This window comes from Pinus tabuliformis, chromosome J (assembly GCF_031772625.1).
Source record: "Pinus tabuliformis cultivar Carrire ecotype Pingquan chromosome J, CPIR1, whole genome shotgun sequence".
NCBI lineage: Eukaryota > Viridiplantae > Streptophyta > Pinopsida > Pinales > Pinaceae > Pinus > Pinus tabuliformis.
In genome coordinates this window covers 997,783,537-997,805,195 of record NC_142295.1, presented here as the reverse complement: position 1 = coordinate 997,805,195, position 21,659 = coordinate 997,783,537, and the positions used below count along the sequence as shown (strand labels likewise).

At 38.3% G+C, this 21,659-nt stretch overlaps 1 protein-coding gene across 1 annotated transcript; it reads right to left on the bottom strand.

Annotated features, from left to right (window-relative positions):
• Window positions 1-87: 87 nt before the first annotated feature.
• Window positions 88-18,884, bottom strand: LOC149230202 (phosphatidylglycerol/phosphatidylinositol transfer protein-like). Its single transcript, XM_089378903.1, has 4 exons — window positions 18,625-18,884; window positions 18,409-18,510; window positions 12,969-13,129; window positions 88-547 (listed from the first exon to the last, which is right to left on the bottom strand). Exons 1-4 carry the CDS (start codon window positions 18,722-18,724, stop codon window positions 440-442), a joined length of 471 nt encoding a protein of 156 aa, XP_089235029.1. The 5' UTR covers window positions 18,725-18,884; the 3' UTR covers window positions 88-439.
• Window positions 18,885-21,659: the final 2,775 nt, after the last annotated feature.

The window sequence follows — 21,659 nt, the reverse complement described above, 5'->3', positions numbered from 1 at the left end:
ACTATCATCCAGCACTGTTATGGTTCCCAGCTTGTTAATGATATTTAAACTAAATGCTTCCATCCAATTACTCAAAAACAAAGAGCATTGATATAAACGAGATAACTTCCAAAGAAAATTATGACATGTTTTTATTTACAATTTGTACCATGCATAAGCAAGAGGATCAACATATGGAGGGAGGATCCAGAGCCATAACAGTCTCGGTTGAAATATTGCCAATCAGTTCTCCCCGAATATGTAACACAAACCAAAGGATACATTCTAATTATAATGATGTCGCAGGAAATCATATAGTCTAACATATAACATATAGAGATGCATAAAAGTCAAATAACTAACCAATACATTCTGAGATCCAAAACTAATCTAAAATTTCTGATCAGAATTCAGCAATAAGCAATCAAATTGTCTCTAGCAGTCCTGCAGTCACTGTGCCTCAGATTTGGTCAATTAGGCTACCACGAACAATTTTGAAGCCGATATTAACACAAGTCAATTGATTGTCATCACCATCAATCAGCTTCATCTTGAGCTTATATAAGCCCTGAAATGATGCCCACAAACAATAACTATGAGACAGCGAAAGAAAATGAAGATGCAAACTAAAAACTGCCCAGCGATAGACTTATGAAAAACATCACTCAACAAAGTCCATATCATTTATAAAGTAAAAGCTGAAATTGAAATGTAATGCTTGCTTAACAGTTTTGGAGCAGACTGATCTTCATTTCCTCTTATTTTCAGCAAAAATGGGTAGTTAATCTTTATCAATTTTTTTATTTTCCAGCTCACTTTGGAGGTGGATGAGATGCAAGGTTGTGGAGATCGCACTGCTCCAATTTTCCATAGAGATTGATGACTAGCGAACCAAGAACAGGTGCAGTAGCCCAAACTGATCCTGAGAGGTAACTGAGCTTTCTGGTAGCATCAATGAGCAATTTGGTTCCACTGTATCAGAGCTTCCAATCACACATATCTAAGATGTGTGTTACATGCATGCAATAACCCTCATTGGGAACCTCAATTTAGCCATGACGCATGGAGAAATGGGCAGTGGCAGCTTGAAAGAGATAGTGCAAGATGGAGTTCAAATCTGAGCACAAGGCAAGGGGATTTTTAACACTGAATTTACAGAAAGCAAATTTAACAATTCATGCTTGGTGGCCCTGGGTATTTTCAGAACAGTGGACTATTTAAGGTAGTTGCCATTACTTTCAGCTAACAACCTCAATCCCCTTAACATTCCTGAATGGACAAGACTACCATTACTGCAAGATGAGATTAGACTGCAAGAGCTTCTAGTAAAAGTTCGTTCAATTTTTTGAACAGTTTAAGGTAGACCTTGTTACACTAAACAAAATATACAGGGGAATGTGATTCACTATAGTATGTGTAGAAATGAACATTCAGGAACACCGAGCTATAACATCTATACAAGCATTGGGAATGCAAACACAGAATTGACTGTGGACTATGAAAGCCACCCAACTATCTGGCCCCTGGGGCAATGGATATTCAGTGAATTTCAAGACAGTGGACATCTCATTACAGGCTATGTCTCCCCTGCCCTAGAGAGGAGGGTTATTGGGAGATTATTATTTAAGTAATCACAAGGGAAACGTGAAGCAATAGAATGCTTTGTTACTGGATAGGAATTCAATCAAGAGAAACTGGCTCTACCTATAATTTCCAGCTAGCATTTTGTTAAATTTGGCAACTAGGGCCAAACATCACTGTGGACAGCTCTTATGAGGCAGCTGATATTTTTCTTGGTTTCCTCTTTCTGAGAGGTGTATGATTGATATAAAGATCATCCCATTCTGACATGTACAAATGAAGTTATGAATTTATTTCGATTATGGACAAATTGTCAAAGTCGGCCAGCCATCAAATTAGCCTCCTCCAGCCTTCAACATTGCATAGAAATTCAAGGTGCCTCCTCATTTTGGCATCTCATCTCATTCATCTTTCTCTCTCTCATCTTGATTGGGTACAGATTTCTGGGCCTCTCTCTCCACGCGTGCGAAAGGAAGACTGTCTTTTCTAGCTGCTGCGTTGACCAGATTTGACCGAAATTTCAGGAGAGCGACTTTAACCAGTGTTGACCCTGTTTGACTTCGGTTTTGCGAGGGAGACTTCTGTTTGGGCAGGCCGTTGTTCTGGGCACAAAAATCGAGGCAGTTTGACCCGTGTTGACCAGCGTTGACTGCCCTAATTCAGGTTGTTGCATTGACTTTTGTTGACCAGGTTTGACTGGTTATTTTCAGACTGTTTTGGGCTGCATTATCTTGTTGTTGGAAGCTGAGTTGACCATGGTTGACCGAGCTGTTTCAGAGGTCAATTTCAGCCCTGTTGACCAGCGTTGACTTTCTGGTTAGGGCTTTCAGTTTTTGTTGTTTTGACTGATCAGTTTGGGTAAGTGAATATTGTAAGTTGTACTCTCTCTCTCTACTGAACTTTTGAAGAATTATAAAAAGAATTGATCAAGAGTTTTCCCACATTGGGGTTTGTCCCTGGCTGTGCCATATCTTGTGTCCTCCTGTGTTGGCTTGTCTTCTACTGTTATTGTTTATGTTCTATCTGCATTTTACTATGACGTTGATGTGATTGCTATATTGGATATGATATTGGGCTGATAAAGAAAATTGAAGTAAAATTGCTCTAAGCATAGAACATACTATTGTTATCTTAAAATTAACATGGTATCAACGCTGAGGTGAAAAAAAAAGCCCAAGCAAGAGTGAAGAGCAATCATTGATCAACAACAAGTCTTAATGACCTCCACATCCTACTTCAAGTCTGATGATAAGCTTCATGATAACTCTGATTATCATGCATGGAAGATGTCGCTTGATTTGACATTAGAAGAAACAAGGATGATGGAATTGGATATGCCTTCGAATAAGAATATTCCTACCACATTCTCCACTCATGCCAAGAAGAAGAACAATGCAGGTTCAAAGAAGCAAGGTCAAGGAAGACCGGGATTCAAAAATGGAAGGAAGGGAAGATGCTTCGTTTGCAACAAATTTGGTCACTATGCCAGGGAATGTCCAAATAGAAGGGACACATCTCATGATGATGATCACAATCATTCCAAGGGCAACATCAACAATCAAAGGAACAACAAGTTCAACAACAAAGGGAAAAGAAATGCTTCTGCTACTCAACTTGGAAACGATTGAGCTTCTAAAAGAACAAGAAACTCCAGGTATGATGAGTCTAATGTTGTAAATTATAAGCAGAAGGAATTTTATCTTATATCTGCACTCTCTATTGCCTCTCTTCCAGATACTTTAGGAAATTGGTTGATTGATAGTGGTGCCTCAAGGCACTTCACCGGGTACAAGGAAGCCCTTTCAAATCTGATAGAGAAGGATACAAATTTGGAAGTTATCCTTGGAGAAAATGCCACCTATCTCGTGAAGGGAGTTGGGAATGTTACGCTTCAATTGAATCAAGGTAACATCATTCATCCTCAAGAAGTACTATATGTACCTGATCTAAAGAAGAATCTTGTGTCGATCTCGGCGATGGAAGACAAAGGATTTAAGGTGGCATTCATCAATGGAAAGGTACACATGTATGGAAAAGAAATTTCAAAGAAGCATTTACTCTTGGATTCAGGATTGACAGTTTATATCAAGTTGGAGGAATTCCATTGGGAGCCATGTCTTGCAACACATCTCTTCAATCCGAATTATGGCACCGGAGGTTTGCTCCTCTTCACTGTAAGGCTCTATCTGATGCAAGGAAGATGGTTATAGGTATGCCCAAATTCAAAATAGAGCATGAAGGTGTACGTCAGGGATGTGCCAAGGGAAAACATACAAGGGGACCATTCCCCTCAAGTGATAGCAAGACTTCAAACATTTTGCAATTAGTTCATTCTGATCTATCTAGTGCAATGCCCGTGAACTCATTGGGAGGATACTTATATTATGCAACCTTTATAGATAATTTCTCTAGCAAGACTTGGATATATTTATGAAGAAGGACAAAGTATTCTCATGGTTTCGTTCTTTCAAAGCCTTGGTGGAAAATCAAATAGGGAAGAAGATCAAGATATTGAGGACCGATAATGGAACCAAGTACGAGTCAAATGAATTCAATGACAATTGCAGGGAAGCTGGCATTAAGAGGGAGACTACTACAGCATATACTACTGAGCAAAATGGTGTTGTTGAAAGAAAGAATCGTTCCATTATAGAAGCCAATTGTGCCATGCTTCATGATCAAGGACTTCCAAACTTCCTATGGGGAGAAGCTGCCAATACTGTTGTGTACGTTCAAAATCGATACCCTCATCAAGCATTGGACTCCAAAACTCCTAAAGAAGTTTTCACCAGTAAGAAACCTAATGTTTCTCATTTTAGAATTTTTGGTAGTCCCGTATACTTTCATGTACCTGGTAAAAAAGAAGTAGAGTTGAGTCATGATGTCACCTTCGATGAGGATGTTGCCCTAAGGAAAATTAGCAACCTTCCTAGTCCAAGGAAGGACAAAGAAGCAAATGCAGGAAATCAGGGAGATTCGCAAGATGAGTCGATGCCCGATGTTGAAGAAAGAAACCTGATGTTTCTCATTTTAGAATTTTTGGTAGTCCCGTATACTTTCATGTGCCTCATCAAAAAGAAGTAGAGTTGAGTCATGATGTCACCTTCGATGAGGATGCTGCCCTAAGGAAGATTAGCAACCTTCCTATTCCAAGGAAGGACAAAGAAGCAGATGCAGGAAATCAAGGAGATTTGCAAGATGAGCCAATGCCCGATGTTGAAGAATCGATGGATCCCATTGATCCTCCTCCTCGTGAACCCTCCTCCTCCAAAAGGAGACCCTCATGGCTGAGGAAAACTCTCAAAGATGTCGAGAGACATGTTGCACTAATGGCGACATTTCATGAAAGCAAGAAGCCTAATAGGTACCAAGGGTACTTAACTGCTATGAGCACCATTATTTAGTCTGAACCTTGCTCATTCGAAGAAGCTGTGAAGCAACAAGTATGGAAGGATGCTATGAATGAAGAGTACGAGTCAATTATGAAGAATGATGTTTGGGATGTGGTCCCTAGACCCCAGGACAAATCTGTTGTCACCTCTAAATGGCTCTACAAGATCAAGCATGGTGTTGATGGAAGTGCTGAGAAGTTCAAGGCCAAATTTGTTGCTCGAGGCTTCTCTCAAAAGGAAGGTGTAGATTATGATGAGATATTTGCACCCGTTACTTGCTACACCACCATCCATTCGATTATAGCCCTTGTTGCCTCGCAAGAATGGAATTTACACCAGATGGATGTCAAGACTGCCTTCTTGCATGGTTCACTTAAGGAGGAAGTCTATGTGGAACAACCTGAGGGGTTTGAGGTTCAAGACCGTCAGACACATGTATGTAGGTTGAAGAAAACCTTCTATGGGTTGAAGCAAGCACTCCAGGCTTGGTATGAGAGGATTGATAGCTATCTGATGATGGTGGGATTTACAAGAAGTGAAGTTGATCTTAACCTTTACTTTAAGGTTGAGAATGATAGACCTCTCATCTTAGTACTCTATGTGGACGCTCTCTTTCTGATAGGTGCAGACCCTCTTATTCATCAATGTAAGAGAGAGTTGGCTTTTGAATTTGATATGAAGGACCTAGGACTGATGCATTACTTCCTAGGGTTGGAGGTATGGCAAAAGCCAGGGGAGATTTTCCTTTCTCAAGGAAAATATGTTGTGAAGCTCCTTGAAAGATTTGGGATGGTGGGCTGCAAGTCCGTGATTACTCTGATGGAACTTAACTTCAAGAAGTTATGTGGAAGTGTTGTCAGGCCCAATTTTGGGAAATCCTTCTAAGTATCGTCAACTCGTAGGGGCCCTGATGTTCTTGGTGAACTCTCATTTGGACATATGTTTTGCAGTGAACACATTAAGTCAATTTATGGTCGGGCCCCCTCACATACATTGGATAGCTGCCAAGAATCTCTTGAAATATCTCCGGGACACAATCACTTATGGATTGAGATACATTGTCGGGAATGTGAGGCTCCATGGTTACTCTGATGCAGACTTGGTTGGCAGTGTGATGGATTGCAAAAGCACATCTAGATGTTGCTTCGCTCTAAGTTCTGCTTCGATATCATGGATGAGCAAGAAGCAGAAGTCGGTTGCCTTGAGCACCGCTAAGGCTGAATATATTGTTGTTAGTTTGGCCTCCTGTGAAGTTGTTGGTTGAGGAAGCTCTTTAGTGAGCTGTTTGGACATGTGTTGGATACCACCGTGGTCTTCTGCGACAATCAGAGTGGGATTCGTCTTTCGGAGAATCTTGTGTTTCATGACCTCTCTAAGCATATTGATATCAAGTACCACTATACCCGGGATATGGTACAATAGGGATCAATAAGGCTCCAATACATTGGCACTGATGATCAAGTCGCCGATATTCTTACGAAGCCCTTGGGAAAGGTCAAATTCTTGACCTTTAGTGAACGACTTGGAGTCGTAGAGTGACCCTCTTATGAGAGTCTTGTATGAAATGGTTGTTGAGCTCTGGGAGCTCCGGGGGGCTTGGGGTATTTTTTGGAGAGATGAGCAACCATAGGGTGACTCACCCTCCTCTAGTGGTGCGATGTGTACAGGGTGAATGGTTCACCCTCCCCTATGGCATATTAGCAAGATGAATGGTTCACCTTCTCATGCCGGCACATCCTACCCAAGCAATTCGGAACTCGTGGGAAGTACCTCTCATCTAGCCAATGAGGATAGGGACCATAATACTATCGATGGACGCATTGTGTACGATACTCCCTATGCTAGGATGTTGATATTGATGTGGTATCAATGGAAACTGACTTCGAGTCAATTAAGAGTGGTATGACATACTCTCTATTATTGGAGACTAACTTCGGGTCAGTGGAGAATGTTATGATACATTCTCGATCATTTCTTCTTTCTTCATGCTTTAGCAGAGCCGTGACAGGGATGGTACAGATTATCAGACAGTTTGGCAAGTGATGTTCTCCCTAGTTGAGAGTGAGTGTTAAATTTGGCAACTAGGGCCAAACATCACTTTGGACAGCTCTTATGAGGCAGCTAATATTTTTCTTGGATTCCTCTTTCCAAGAGGTGTAGGATTGATCTAAAGATCATCCCATTCTAACATGTACAAATGAAGTTATGAATTTATTTTAATTATGGACAAATTGTCAAGGTTGGCCAGCCATCAAATTAGCCTCCTCTAGCCTTCAACCTTGCATATAAATTCAAGGTGCCTCCTCCTCATTTCCGCATCTCATCTCATTCATCTTTCTCTCATCATCTTGATTGGGTACAGATTCCTAGGCCTCTCTCTCTCTCCACACCTGCGAAAGGAAAATTGTCTTTTCCAACTGCTATGTTGACCAGATTTGACCGAAATTTAAGGAGACCGAAATTTCAAGAGGCTAACCTTGACCAATGTTGACCCTATTTGACTTTAGTTTTGTGAGGGAGACTTCTGTTTAGGCAGGCCGTTGTTTTGGGCACAAAAACTGAGACAGTTTGAACCCTGCATTGACCAAGGTTGACTGCCCTAATTCAAATTATTGCGTTGACTTTGTTGACCAAGTTTGACTGGTTATTTTCAGAGTTTTGGGATGCATTATCTTGCTGTTGGACGCTGGGTTGACCAAGCTGTTTCAGAGGTCAATTTCAACCCTATTGACCAACGTTGACTTTCTGGTTAGGGCTTTCTGTTTCTGTTGTTTTGACTGATCGGTTTGGGTAAGTGAATATTGTAAATTGTACTCTCTCTGCTGAACTTTTGAAGAATTATAGGAAGAATTGATCAAGGGTTCCCCACATTGGGGTTTGTCCCTAGCTAAGTCACCTGACATGGGGATTCGGGATTCGTAGTGTCGGATTCGGACATGTTGACCCCCCAAAACAGGACACGTAGGATTCGTTATATATTATTTTATTTAATATATATATATATATAATTAGATATTTCTTACACAAATTTTTATTAATGATACAAATTTATTGATTTCAAACATAGATCTTCATCTACAGCATGCATAGTACATACAAAATTCAAATACGTGTTAGTGGTCACATAAATCATGATTCATAATTCATAACTGAAAGACAACTTACAACTACAAGATAGTAAGATAAACAAACTGACAACTATAGTTTTCTCATTAATTCATCAAATCAAAATGTGTTACATAGGTAGTGCTGGTGCAATGCCAATGGCAAATAGAAATAGAAAATATAAAACAACTACAAGTATACAAGCCTCAAGGCATCAATCCTCATCATCAGCATCAGAATCAGCATCAATGTCCTCATCATCATGGTCCCCACTGCTCTCCTCTGCATCCTCCTCCTCCCTTGTATCCATAGTCGCCTCTGCATCTGCTGGTGTGGAGGATGACCCCTCTAAGTCATCAAATCTAACAGGCTCTAGCACTAGATCATTGAGATCCATGTTGGCCAATGCCAACTCAACACTGGTGTCCAGACCCATATCATCAGGAAAGACATCCCACATCTTTGTCTTTCCCCTCAACCACTCTTCCCTTTGCCTGTAAATAAGATTGAAAGTTGGTGTGCACATACACCATTGTCTCTGCCCTGGACTGCTCAAGCCTGCTCTTCTTCACACTATACAAATTCCCATATGTGCTCCAATTCTTCTCGCAACAAGAGGATGAACTCACCTGAGAGAGGAGCCTCATGGCTAACTGCTGAAGAGGAGGGCTTGTTGCCCCATGATTTGCCCACCAAGAATAGGGCTTCTTAGCCCTCTATCTCTAATCACATCATAACCTCCAAATCGACCACTGCCAGTGGAAAACTTTGCAAAGGCATCCTCCACCTCATCAAGCAATGCAGTATCCTGAAAAATCCCCCTGAATGCCTCTTTCCTCCCCTGTGAGATTTCACCATCCATGTGAGGAGGGAATCTGCAGGAAGGTCCACCATTCAGCCACTCATGGCTGTAGTATTTGGAGTTCAATGAGTGAGCCAAACAATGTAAAGGTGTACAATTCTTGTCCCATCTGCTGACAAGAATATTCTGTATAGTATCACAGAAAGCCTCTACTGATGTCTCATACTCAAGGCACTCACTCTGTAGAATAATGCTCCTCACAGACTCAATCATGGAATCCCATCCCTCATAAACCTATCCTAGGATGGGTTTGTCTGTATCTGCAAATCGAAACAAAGAAATGATAGGGTCCATGATCCGAATAATTAGATCTACCCTCTCCCACCAAGCATCATCTAGCACTGTGTCCTTCACTCTTTTAGAGGCTACCTGATCTATCTTTCTCCAAAAAGACCAAAACTCATAAATAACCATGGACCCAAGAGCAATCTTGACCTCCCTCAACCTCTTCAACATCATGAATGAAGAGGCAAACCGTGTATTAGCAATCTTCAACAATGATAGATTGGTGTACTCCTTGTAGATAGTGAGGGCATTTGGATGATTTTGCACAAAATTACGGATATGTCTTGCATCCTCAATAATGCTTCCAATCCAAAGCACATCAGAAGCAATGGATTTCAATACTAAGTTCAATGAATGGATAATGCAAGGTGTCCAAAACACTTGTGGATATTTAGCTTCCACAATCATGCCAGCAGCCTTGCAAACAGGTGCATTATCTGTAATGATTTGCACACAAGAATCAACACCTACATCTTCAATAACTTTAATAAATAACTCACCAATAAATTGTGCATCCTTGTATTCTCCCAAGTGTATCCACTACTTTCATGAAAACTGGACCATTCAAGGAAGACACCATGAAGTTGATGATTGAGTGTCATGCTGGATCTGTCCATCCATCAGAAACAATGCTAACCCCAGATGTTGGCCATGATTGCTACAATAGGCTCAAGCATTTTTTGCACCTCTTTTTTTGCCTTCGTCAACAATGTGGTTCTCAGCTTCTCTGACCCAGGAGGCACATACCCTGCTAGAGCCCCTTGAGTTAGAGCTCGGCACATCTCAATAAATAGAGGTGAGCGTGCAACATTAAATGATATGAAGTTTTGATAGAAGAAGAAGGCAATGGTGAGATCAAGCTCTTCACGTCTCTCTTTTTGGAAAATCTTGTCCACTGGACCAAGTGCTCTTCTTTTTGTTGCTTGTCCCCCAGTAGGAGTAGAACTCTCAAATGGAAATTTGGTGGTGACTTTTCTCAAAAATGGAAGGGGATCTTCATTCTTGGGTTTTCTTGATTTTGAAACCACATTTTCCATACCAACAGTGGACTCCTTTTCCAATTCTTTTCTCTTTTGTAAAGAAACAGCTTTACAAGCTCCAATCCCACAACCCGGTAAAGCCAACAAATGAATATGTGCTTTTGAAAGAAATGTGACAAAAGTTGCATCTCCATTGCACATTGCCTCCTCCCTTTCCCTTGGTGTTTGTCCCATCCTCTCTTGTGACATATTTCCACAATGGATATTTATCAGTGTTGTCTTTAGGTTCTCCTCTTCCCTCAACATTATTTGCAGCAGACTCTGATGATATTGGGGGAGGAGGGGCATCTCCAATGGAGACATTCTTGCCGTTCCTTTGCCCCCTAACTGCTGCCTTTGATTGAGCCATGAATACGGTAAAAGAAATGAACAAAACATGCACAAATTTGCAAACAAAAAATCATATACAAACTGTTGTAATAGAATAAGAAATGCAAAAAAATGGAGCTGAAATGCACTTACCTGGTGCTTGAATCTCCCTGCCAAACGCTCTACTCCCTTAGCTCCTTGCTCCAAACCCTTCTCCACTTGCAAACAGCTCAAACAATGCTTGCCAAATGATAAACAGTGTCACTATAATGAGGAAATGCGGCCTTTTCTAACCTGCGGGAGTCCCTTTTCAGCTAAACAAATCTTGGAAATCAGGACACGCAGTCAAAAATCGGGACACGTTTGGGATTCGAAAAATCCTGATAGGATTCGACGAATCCAATTTTTGGGACACGTTTTTTGGACGAATCGTGTCCGACACGCCGGATACGGACACGTGGCCCCTATATAATGAATCCGGTTACTTAGGTCCTGGCTGGTGCCATATCTTGTGTCCTCTTGTGTTGGTTTGTCTTCTACTGTTATTGTTTATGTTCTATCTGCATTTTACTATCATGCTGATGTGACTGCTATACTGGATATAATATTGGGCTAATAAAGAAAATTGAAGTAAAATTGTTCTAAGCATAGAACATACCATTGTTATCCTAAAATTAACACTTTTTTTGCTACATGTCCTTATATATGGAAGGTCTGAGAAAGTGTTCTCATTTTAAATTTAATGACCGTTTTTGTAAAAACAAGGGTTTCATTTGAAAGATGGAGCAGTAGAGGCAAGATTAGTATGGAATCTCAAGCTACTACTTCTCCTCAGGAAAAGCAGAGAAGAATATGTAAAACTCTGTAAAACAAGATAAATGAATACTCAGCAGCATGGGTAGCTAAAACCTGTCTGTATGGAGAGTCCATTTTAGAAGAGTTGTCAAAAACATAGTTTATCTGTTAGGCAAACAAGTTGGATTTAAAAGAAAAATACTGGAAGAGCTAAACCGTTAACAAGAACACATATAAAAATAAATAAATAAATAAAAATAAAATAAAATTTAACAAAAAAAACAAATACACTGGAAGTGTTCAAGGGATAAACATGGTGATTAAATTACAATGTTTTTCAACAGTTAGTGAAGGCTACAATTGGGAAAGGAAACTGGAATCAAACATTATTATTATAAGATTTATACTATACGATAACATAGAGCCTTCAATATAAAATTTAAATAATGCGTTGAAAAACCACCCACAATAGAAGAGATGTGTGCTTTAAAAGTTTCCTTACAGTACAATCCCAGGACATGATGATCTTCCAACTGAACTTCTCAAGTCAATGGGAGATAAGATTGCGAATTTGATTGAAAGAATACACCTGGAAATAGCTCAAGGTGCATTTATCCATCCATAAATGTCACCTTTGTTGCATTCATTTCATCAATTGACATAACAATTTGAAACCCATTTTTTCTGTCATGTTAGTTATAAAATGATCATATTAACTCTCGGTCCATTAATCATTGAGAGGGATAAAGAAACCCAGGTGCAAATTTTTTGCCACTCTAAAGATCCAGGGTTAGGTTAGATCTATGCTAGTACATATTCTTCTTTTGACATTAGACGTTTAACATCAGTTTTTAACTTTTTTTTCTTTCTTTTAGTATATTAATGTCACACATGTGACAAACAACGAGATCTTTCCCACCCCAAGCTCTAAGAGCACCTTGCTTCTCTGGTGCTTCACCAAATTGCACTCAAAAAGACTTAACCCTTTATAACTGCAATGATTTCAGCTAACCATACAAGGATTTATACCACGGAATAAAAATTAAATAAATAAGGAGAAAGAATTTTACAATTTAGGGAAACACAAAATAAAAATTAAAGAAATAAAATAAAATAAAAAAACAGGCCTGCCTGCCTGTATTTTATCAATTTTGCTTTGCTGTCATTTTTAGAGAACATGCCGCACAACTCTACCTCATGAAAAAACCTACTTTTCAATTAATAGATAGGTGACCACTTTCCAAAATCTTTCTTTTTTGCTCAGCTATGAAGTACCCCTCATTGAGTTGTTATTTTCAAATCCGATAACAATTATATAAAATTTGTTGCTCATCTTGCACAATACCAAAAAATTGCTCGCGCTTTCAGGAACTTTTTTCCCCCTTTTGGGAAGACTCTAGCTTTATTTTGATTGGCAATATTGTTGACAGGAAGAACATAGTCTGCCAACATTCAAGAGGCTTATAACGAACATGGAGGCCTTCTCCAAGGCCATTTCTCAAAAAAGACAAGAAGAGTTTAAATTCATTTGCCTTCCTGATACAGGATATAAATTTTCATTTGAAAGAGACTTTATAGTATGTCCTTGTGTAAAGACTCAAAGAAAATAATTTTACTTACAGGTGGAGTGAATCCTGGCAAACTCTGAGAATGTGTAAGTACAAAACTTCCTTGCTCTATAGGGCATGTTGTCTTGGTACAAAGATCATGACTTTCCGTATGGACACGTACTCCATAAAAAAAGACATCAATACTCAATTTTCCACCAGAAAGGGCCTCGTCTGAAAGATAAAGCAAATATTAGCTATTTGGAATTAAGAAGTGTGATAAAAGACTGGCAAGCATAAACGAAGCACACAGTATGCATACAATAATTTCATAATGCAAAATATCTTGAAAGGCAAGGACATGATTTCAAACAGGCAGATGACAAGCTTTAAAGTTTAGACACTGAAACACCAAGCCTAACAGAAATTCAACGAAAGATAAGATGCACTTTCTTAAAATAAAGGAACAAAAAAAATCGTGGCACTGGACAAACAAAGAAATTGATCTAATTCAGTAGTTTATGTGCACTATGCAGGACATTGGAATAATATTCAAGCATATTATAACAACCAAAAGCAAAGGCTCATATTGGTGTGAATGAAGATCCTCTTCACAATAATGGACATTTATCGATACCTATAGCAATATTTATAATTGCTGATAGAATACCATGTCATAAATCAAGAAATACATCAAGAGGCAAACTTTGAAAGGCTCATTAGACAAAACATTAATTTCTGTAATGTCCTGTGAATTCTTTCTTTAATATCCTTTTAACTTCTTATTGGTCTAAAATATATAGTGCTCACCACAAATATACACTGCAAGAAAAGAAATGAAATAAATTTCAAGTTAGACCAGACACAATGTTTCTCCATGATGATTCAAAAAACTTCAAAATTAACAAGAAATCATAATAGACAAAATGCTCAAAATTTCTGTAATGGAAGAACAACTTTCACTACACACTGAAATGACAATAGAAACAAGCAGGATATGATCAAGCAAACAGAAGCTATATTGTATTAAAGAAGAAATTGAGCTGTTTCAAACTTCAACAGAAGCTACATTATACTAAAGCCAGATACAATTTTATATACAAGATAGAAGCATAGAATATAACCAAGATAGTCCATTGCATCAAAGCACAAAACGTTTATATGAACATTTCTCTTTATTTCAATTGGTCTTCTTACTGGCAGGGGAAAGGTTGGGAATTTTAGGAGTCAATTTAAATGGCTTAGGCTAAATGCTTTAGGATTGGTTTTGATGGTTATAACTTGAATTTATACTGAAACATTTTTGCTAACGAGAAAATGCATTACAGCAAGCAAAAACAACACTCTACAAGCTTCAGAGCTTGAATCAGAAAAAAACGCCTCCTGTGACATTTCAAGTTCAAATCCATGGGTGCTGTTACAGGTCTCACTTTCCCGTAGGTAGCTAGGTATCTCTGGGTCTGTCAAATGCTAAGATCACTGTTTTAAGAACCGGCTGTTTCAACTCCGATTTGGCCGAGTTGGTCCAAGTCATAGCCCAACCGGGTCGACTCGGCCTTTGAACCAGACCGGCCAGCCGGGTTGTTACTGAGCCGGCCGAGTTGGCTAATGACTCGACCGGCTCGTTAACAACCTGGCCGGCTCGGCCGAGTCCAAGCCAACTCGGCCGGCTCGGTAACAGCGGCCGGTCAAGTCACTTCAGCGGCATTTTTTTTTAAATTTCATTTTTGGGGACTCCCTAGGCTTCCCTGTCTGACTCATGGGTTTCCCTGTCTGACTCTGATCCCTAGTATTGATATGCTATTCATGGTAATGTTAAATTCTTAAAGTAAAAGGATGAAATTTCATCCTTTTACTTAAATTTTTAACATTACCATGAAATGACTCAGGGTGTTTGAGAGTGGTTCCGGCCTCATTGGATTTCATATGGAGAAAGTAGAATTTTAGATTTCATTCAAAATCCAGCAGACTTATCAGTTTTTCAAGATTTCAGGATTGGGGGATTGCAATGTTTCCATTGAATTTTTGTCATGTATTAGGGTATGGAACTCGTATTTAATCAAGAGCACCAATCCCTCTATGTACCTTGATGTTAGTGACATTGGTTGTCGAACTCCTCCGGGATTCGCTCCCAAACTAGGAGCCTCTAAAAGTCGCTCCTGCTCCCGTTTTCGCTCCCGCTCCCCGCTTTCGCTCCTACTCCCAAGTAACATTGAGCCAGATGATGTTGGCAACTCTAGCAGTAGCCAGTAGTACTGGTCACAGAGTTTTGTTGTAGAGGCCATTTCTAGCCTCCTTGGTTATGTGTTTTTGTTTTGATCTCTATATCATCATCGTGTATGTATTGGACAGTGCACTCAGTGCCATTTTGATATAATGGATATATTCATGAGCCTATTTTGATCATATGTTTTCTTCTATCTATATTCTAATGCTATGTGTTTGGAAACATGAATGAAAATCTTTAAAATTATGTGTTTTTATAAAAAATAAATATTTAATGTATTTTTGACAACGACCGAATCATTGAAATTGAGCCGGCCGAGTCGATACCGAGTCGGAATCGGAGTCGGAGTTTTAAAACATTGGCTAAGATACGAGATGTAACTATATAGTTTGGCCTTAGTGCGTGCAAGAGAAATTGCACACACAACCTGCACGCTATAGTGAGACAACGTTCTCTCAACATGAGTTATTGACAACAAAATATGAATCCATGCACTATAGCAAAGAAAAGAGATCGCATACTCATGTCAAATTATGACTATGCTCATATCTCCTGTGAGAAGGTGAGCACAATTGTCTTCCTAAGACAGAACAGAAATAGAGAGAAACATCAGAGCATGATCGATGAGCCAACAGTTGATTGTTATGTTCAAAGTTAACCACTGCACAAAATCAAAGGATCAGAAGCTCTATTATGTCCTTCTTAGCATCTAACCAGTATGCAAAGGGCAGATGACAGATATATGATGTTTTCATGTACAGAGAGAAAGCATAGCTATGCTAATATCCCCAATAAGATTATGAATATGAATAGATCACCTATCAAAGTGAAAAGACAAAAATCGATGCCAGACTACCCAAAGAGCCTACAGCCATAAAGTTGAATGCAAACTACTGGGGCAGTATCAATATTCTACCTTCTATATACTCTTCTAAGTTTTAATAGCACATAGACAGTATTCATACAGATATAGTGAGGCAATGACTACTGTAAATAAGAATTATTATTGTAAATTGACCATACACGGTCGCTCGAAACATAAGGAAAAGATGACTGCAATTTTATAGTACATTTCTTCTCGGAAATGGCAATCTTCATTTCTTGCACACTAAGCAGCAAATTCACTGATGCTGTAAAAGTACTTTCTCAACATTTTTCCAGGTAAGATATCCTGGGGAAAACCCCAAGCCACTTCCCCTTGTCTCGAAGACAGTACCCAGGGAAAACCCTTAGATTCTTCAGGGCACAAGGCCAGGTCAACAACAAGGTTCAAAGCCATTACAATAATATACTCATTATGGGCTCAACATGTCACTTATGAGAATAGAAGCTGGGCAGGGAGGATAGCATTCCATCCCACGACCACTCAAGCTAGACCCAGTTGACCAGTACTTCAACATATATACACACTGGTTATTATTTGCAATTGTGTCCAATACAAAAAATCCATTTTATCAGCCATTTTTAGCAATTCCTATGGAAAATGTTGGGTTGTTAGTGGATGTTTTCTACTTCCTTCCATCCATAGATTGATGGCCAGAATACAATGCGAAGGACACTAATTTCCCATTTTTGCATCTACCTTTGCACAATTAGGCAACAGGACATAGATCTTCATAGCATTCAGCATACTTACAATAGGCACCATATGTGTCTTTAGGTCGTTCACACTTTGTTGTGGTTTTAACCTACCTGCACCATTTGAACTTTTAGTTGTCCTTCCCTCTCTAAGGATGCACATGAGTGAAAAGTTCAAAGAACAAGAAAAGCCACTGCCTCTATATGGAACTTATTGCAGATGCACACGGAAATCAGATACACACTTCTAGAAACATAGCCAACTACAAGGCTTTACATGATTAGTATACGATCCGGCATCACTGTTAAGGTAGGAGACAAAGAGACAATACTGAAAACATCAACAACATCACATGCTCAACCCGATTCAGTGTGTAACTTAAATGATTCTGCAAACCTTTGGACCGAAAGCCTTCTGCCTTGATTAACAAGCTCATCTCAGTATAAATGATGCAGTGAACGTCAACAGTTTCAAACTCTACAAGCCAACACACTTAGCCAAGAAGGTGCAGATTTTGCATCCACAAAACCCAATTCAAAATTCCCGACCTCCAAGTCCGGAAGATACTCGTGTCACTGCGATGCTCAGATTCATTGCCTGGAAGTGTACCGATATAACATGGCAGGCGGCTAAGCTAAAATGAAGTGTAAGACCTCCAGATACTCAATAGACAATTGTTTTGACAAATTTCAGTGCAGCCTTATTAAAGAGATTCAGCGGCCTTTAAGCACTTAGTTTGCACAAGATTGGACATTGCAGCTACAGAACACGATGGAGAGCATCGGTGAGTATAAAGAAGCACAACTTCAGCTTCCGACAGATATGTGTTCTTGCCTACGTTGGCGTTACAGGCACACCACCAACTGCAGAATTCTAAATCTGCTAAGGCAACTATTGCGGAAGATCGAACAGGCGAGATGGCCACTTATCATATTTGGGAAGGGATTGGAGGGTCCTAGAAGGTGGAGTAGGAGATCAAGCTAACAAGAACAGGCTTGAAGCGAGTTTTAGTCTTAATTAGACACTCAATCCTCTAGTTATTATTCAGTGTCTACATAATTAGTAGATCAGAGAATAAATGAGAAGATGTTATGGCATAGACCCCTCTTTTTCTGTAAATAGGACCTTCATGGCAGGAATTTCACCCGCGGACTTGTGAAGGCATTTCTTGCCTAAACAGCTGCCATGAGTCTGGAAGAAGCAAAAACATTCGCTGAACACCTGCGACGGGGGAATCTACTTATTCCATCAAAATCACCCAGAGATTTTACCGGGTACAATCCACATGAATCGGCTCCTTGCGGACACGGCAAATCGAACCACAGAAGGTAACTATGTCCCAAGCGGCAAACATACCTGGATAAAGAGGTAAAAAACCTTAAACTTTAACCACCCGCTCAATTTAGACCCCACTGACAGGTCTGTATTTTTTTTGTAATTCAATACATTTAATTTATAATGAATATGTATTCCCAGTCACTGTAACGCTTTGGAAAAATAACCCCGTAAAATTCTATGAAACATACGGTTTTCGAAGATCATACATAAAATTTCATTGAATATTTAAAGATAAATCTATCAACTCTGCAAAGCAAATTTTGCAGAACAACTGTAAATTTCGGGAAGTATACCCTACAATTCCCCTACTCTGCAAATCTCCTCTATTTTTGACCAATTAGGTTATATGACCAAACCCTGAAGGCTTACCCGAAATTGCAGAAATCTTAAATGTGGCCGGAGCGCCGCTCACAACTGGATTAGGATTGATATCCACCGATTTAACCTTCACCGGGTAGCTGGTATCCAAATCTGTGAAGACGATAATCAGAAATTTTCGCTCAATATCATAGCTCAGAGCGGCAATGAAAAAATAAAAAGAAATTTAGCTGTCAACGCCATGAAATTTTCAATCTGCATACTTACCACAATAAGTAGGCTCCGATGCTGCCGCATTTGCTAATGCAATCAACGAAGAGCTCACCACGACTACCAGAAGTACCCAACAGCGCGATTTTCCGTCCATTTTTACGAATCGATGAAGAATTTCTGGATGAAAAGCTCAAGGAAACAAAGCCCTGAAAATCCCGACGATATCAAGAGAGGGTGAGCAATGATATTTCTTAAAGTCGAATACTGTGACGTTCAGACAAATATATAGAACAAATCGTGCATACTTCAAAGGCTATTAAAGGGGTGGACAATGAATGATTTCTTCGCACGCAAGATCATTTAATTATTATTTTTCATTTATGATGGAACATATATTTATTTTATTTTACTTTATGATGGAACAATATATTTAAAAAAAAAAATTATAACGGAATAATATATTTAAAACAAGAAGTCTCCTAAGGTGGGGTTAGGCTTACATGGATGTGATGATAAAATAATTTGAAAATGAAATTTAGGTGATATTTTTATGAGTTAAAAATTATCCTCATTGATGATCTTATAAACGTTATAATAATTCGAAATGTTATTGATGGTGAAAGGAGAATATTACTATTTGTCCTCGGATTGTTTAAACACTTTTAAGTGGTTGAAATTTGGGCAAAAATAATTGAAGAAATTTTGTAGTAACAAAGTTTGAATCATGTTTTTGATGATGGAAATAGATTCAGCTCCATCAAAGATTGAGCATCTAAAATTCTGAAGTTTGACTGAATTTAAAAAATCATTACAAAATTAATATTAATTTCCATAATTTTCAAGACAAAAAAGCAGTTTAGTTAAACTAAGACTTATTATTTAATTATATGAATATTTAGTTTATCAAATTTATATAATAAAATTAATTATTTAATTAATAATATTGTTTTGTGATTAAAAAATAGATTTATTATTTAATTATATAAATGTTTAGTTTATCAAATCTATATAATAAAATTAATTCTGGATTTAAGACCTCTGTGGTTTATATCTTTTGATTTAGAAGCCGGAGAACACTATTAACTATTTTTTTTATCAATGTTTCAAATCCCAATCGAGATCCATCATCAGGACAAACTTGAATGAATATGGTAGAAGACCTTTAATGAGGGTTTAGATAGTTTTTAATAGAAATATGTCTGCTAGTATATATCGGTTGTTTGTTTAAATCATTTTTTTTTTTATTTTTTATTTTATTTTTATTATTTTATTATTATTATTATTATTAATTAATTATTCCTTATTTATTTGTTGAAAATTATAATAACACATTTATTATTTGAGTTAATATTTAGTATATATATATTAATAATAATGAGTGAATAATTTTAATTTATTATTATTATTATTAAATATTAAATATTAAAATAAATAATACTATTAACCTCAATAATAATAATGTTAATATATTAATAATGATTAATAACTAAAGACTAATAAATAATAGTAATAATAAATAGTGATAATGATAATTAATATGTATTAATAATAATGATAATTAATAATTAATGATAATATTAATGTATTAATAATTAATGATAATATTAATGTGTTAATAATAAATGATAATTAATAATTAATAATAATATTAATACTAATGTATTAATAAAATCGATGATTAATAACTAATAATAGATAATTAATAACTAATAGTTAATAATAGTATTAATGAATTAATAATTGATAATTAATAACTAATAAAAATATAATAATAATTGATAATTAATAGCTAATAATTAATAATAGTGGTAATGTCAATGAATTTAATACTAATTATTAATAATTAATACTTAATAATTAGTAAGTTAATGTATAATAATTATTAACTATTAATTATTAACTAATAAGTATTAATAATATTAATGTTAAAGTGTTAATAATAATAAATAACTAATATTTATTAATAATATTAATTTTAGTGATTATAATCTTTCACAAGATAGTTCTGGTGGAAGCGACCAGGGAGCTCTGCAACTGCGAGCCTCGGCTCCCCACGAGATCTGCTCTTTGCGGGCTTTGAACCTGCGATCCTCCCCGCTCTCTGCGGGGCTGCCTATATCAGTTCTGACTCGGATCTAAGGGCGTGGCCGCTGCTGCGTGGCTGCCCTTGTGGCGGCCGGCACCAAGCCAGACCATATGGAGACACAGGGCCAAGATCCGCCCTTTGATCCTGCTGTTGATGCCTTTAATCAGCTTCTTGCTGGTTTGCCTCCGAAGAAAAGAAGTGATGCCTCAAAATTCGTCAAGAAACTCGATGAAATTCCTGAGATCTCTTTGCCTCCGGAGACCCCCATGCAAGTAGCTTTGTCGCTGGCAGAACGTGGACTTATTGGACAATTCACGGGACTTTGGCCCTCTCCAAAAACTACAGAGCAATGGGTCAACAGGAATTGGGTGCCCCTGATCAATCAAAGTGTTACCTCTTACTTTCTAGGGCAAGTGTATTTTCTTTTCGAATTTACCTCCAAAGAAGACAAAGATCTGATCTTTCGAAATGGGTCGTATTTCATGGGTCCTCAGGGTCTCTACCTGAACAAATGGACCCCGGATTTTGAACTGGCGGTCGATGTCCCCAAGGCTGTTCCGGTATGGGTTTGTCTCCCAAATCTGCCAGTTCACTGTTGGAACTAGGACTCCTTGAAACACATTGGCAACTCCCTCGGGAAATTCATAGATCGGGCAAGCAACAAGGATCAGTATGATTGTGCCAGGATCTGTGAAGAGGTAGATCTAGAGGTGGGTCTGCCAGAGGCAATCAAAATCAAAGTCGGCAGTTGGTCCCATGTGCAGATCTTGGATTATGAACAGCTGTGATTCAAATGCAGGAAATGCCACGTTTATGGGCACTTCGCTAGAAACTGTCCGACCAATGCAGAGCCAGAGAAAGGGAATGAAGAGGGCTGGAATCAAGTCAAGCGAGCAAGAGCCAACCACAAGGGGCAGAAACAGGGTGGACCCTTCGGCAAAGGCAATCTCCAGGTTAATGCCCAGAGGCCTCCTCCCAAAAAGGCGCAAGAAAACAAATTTGA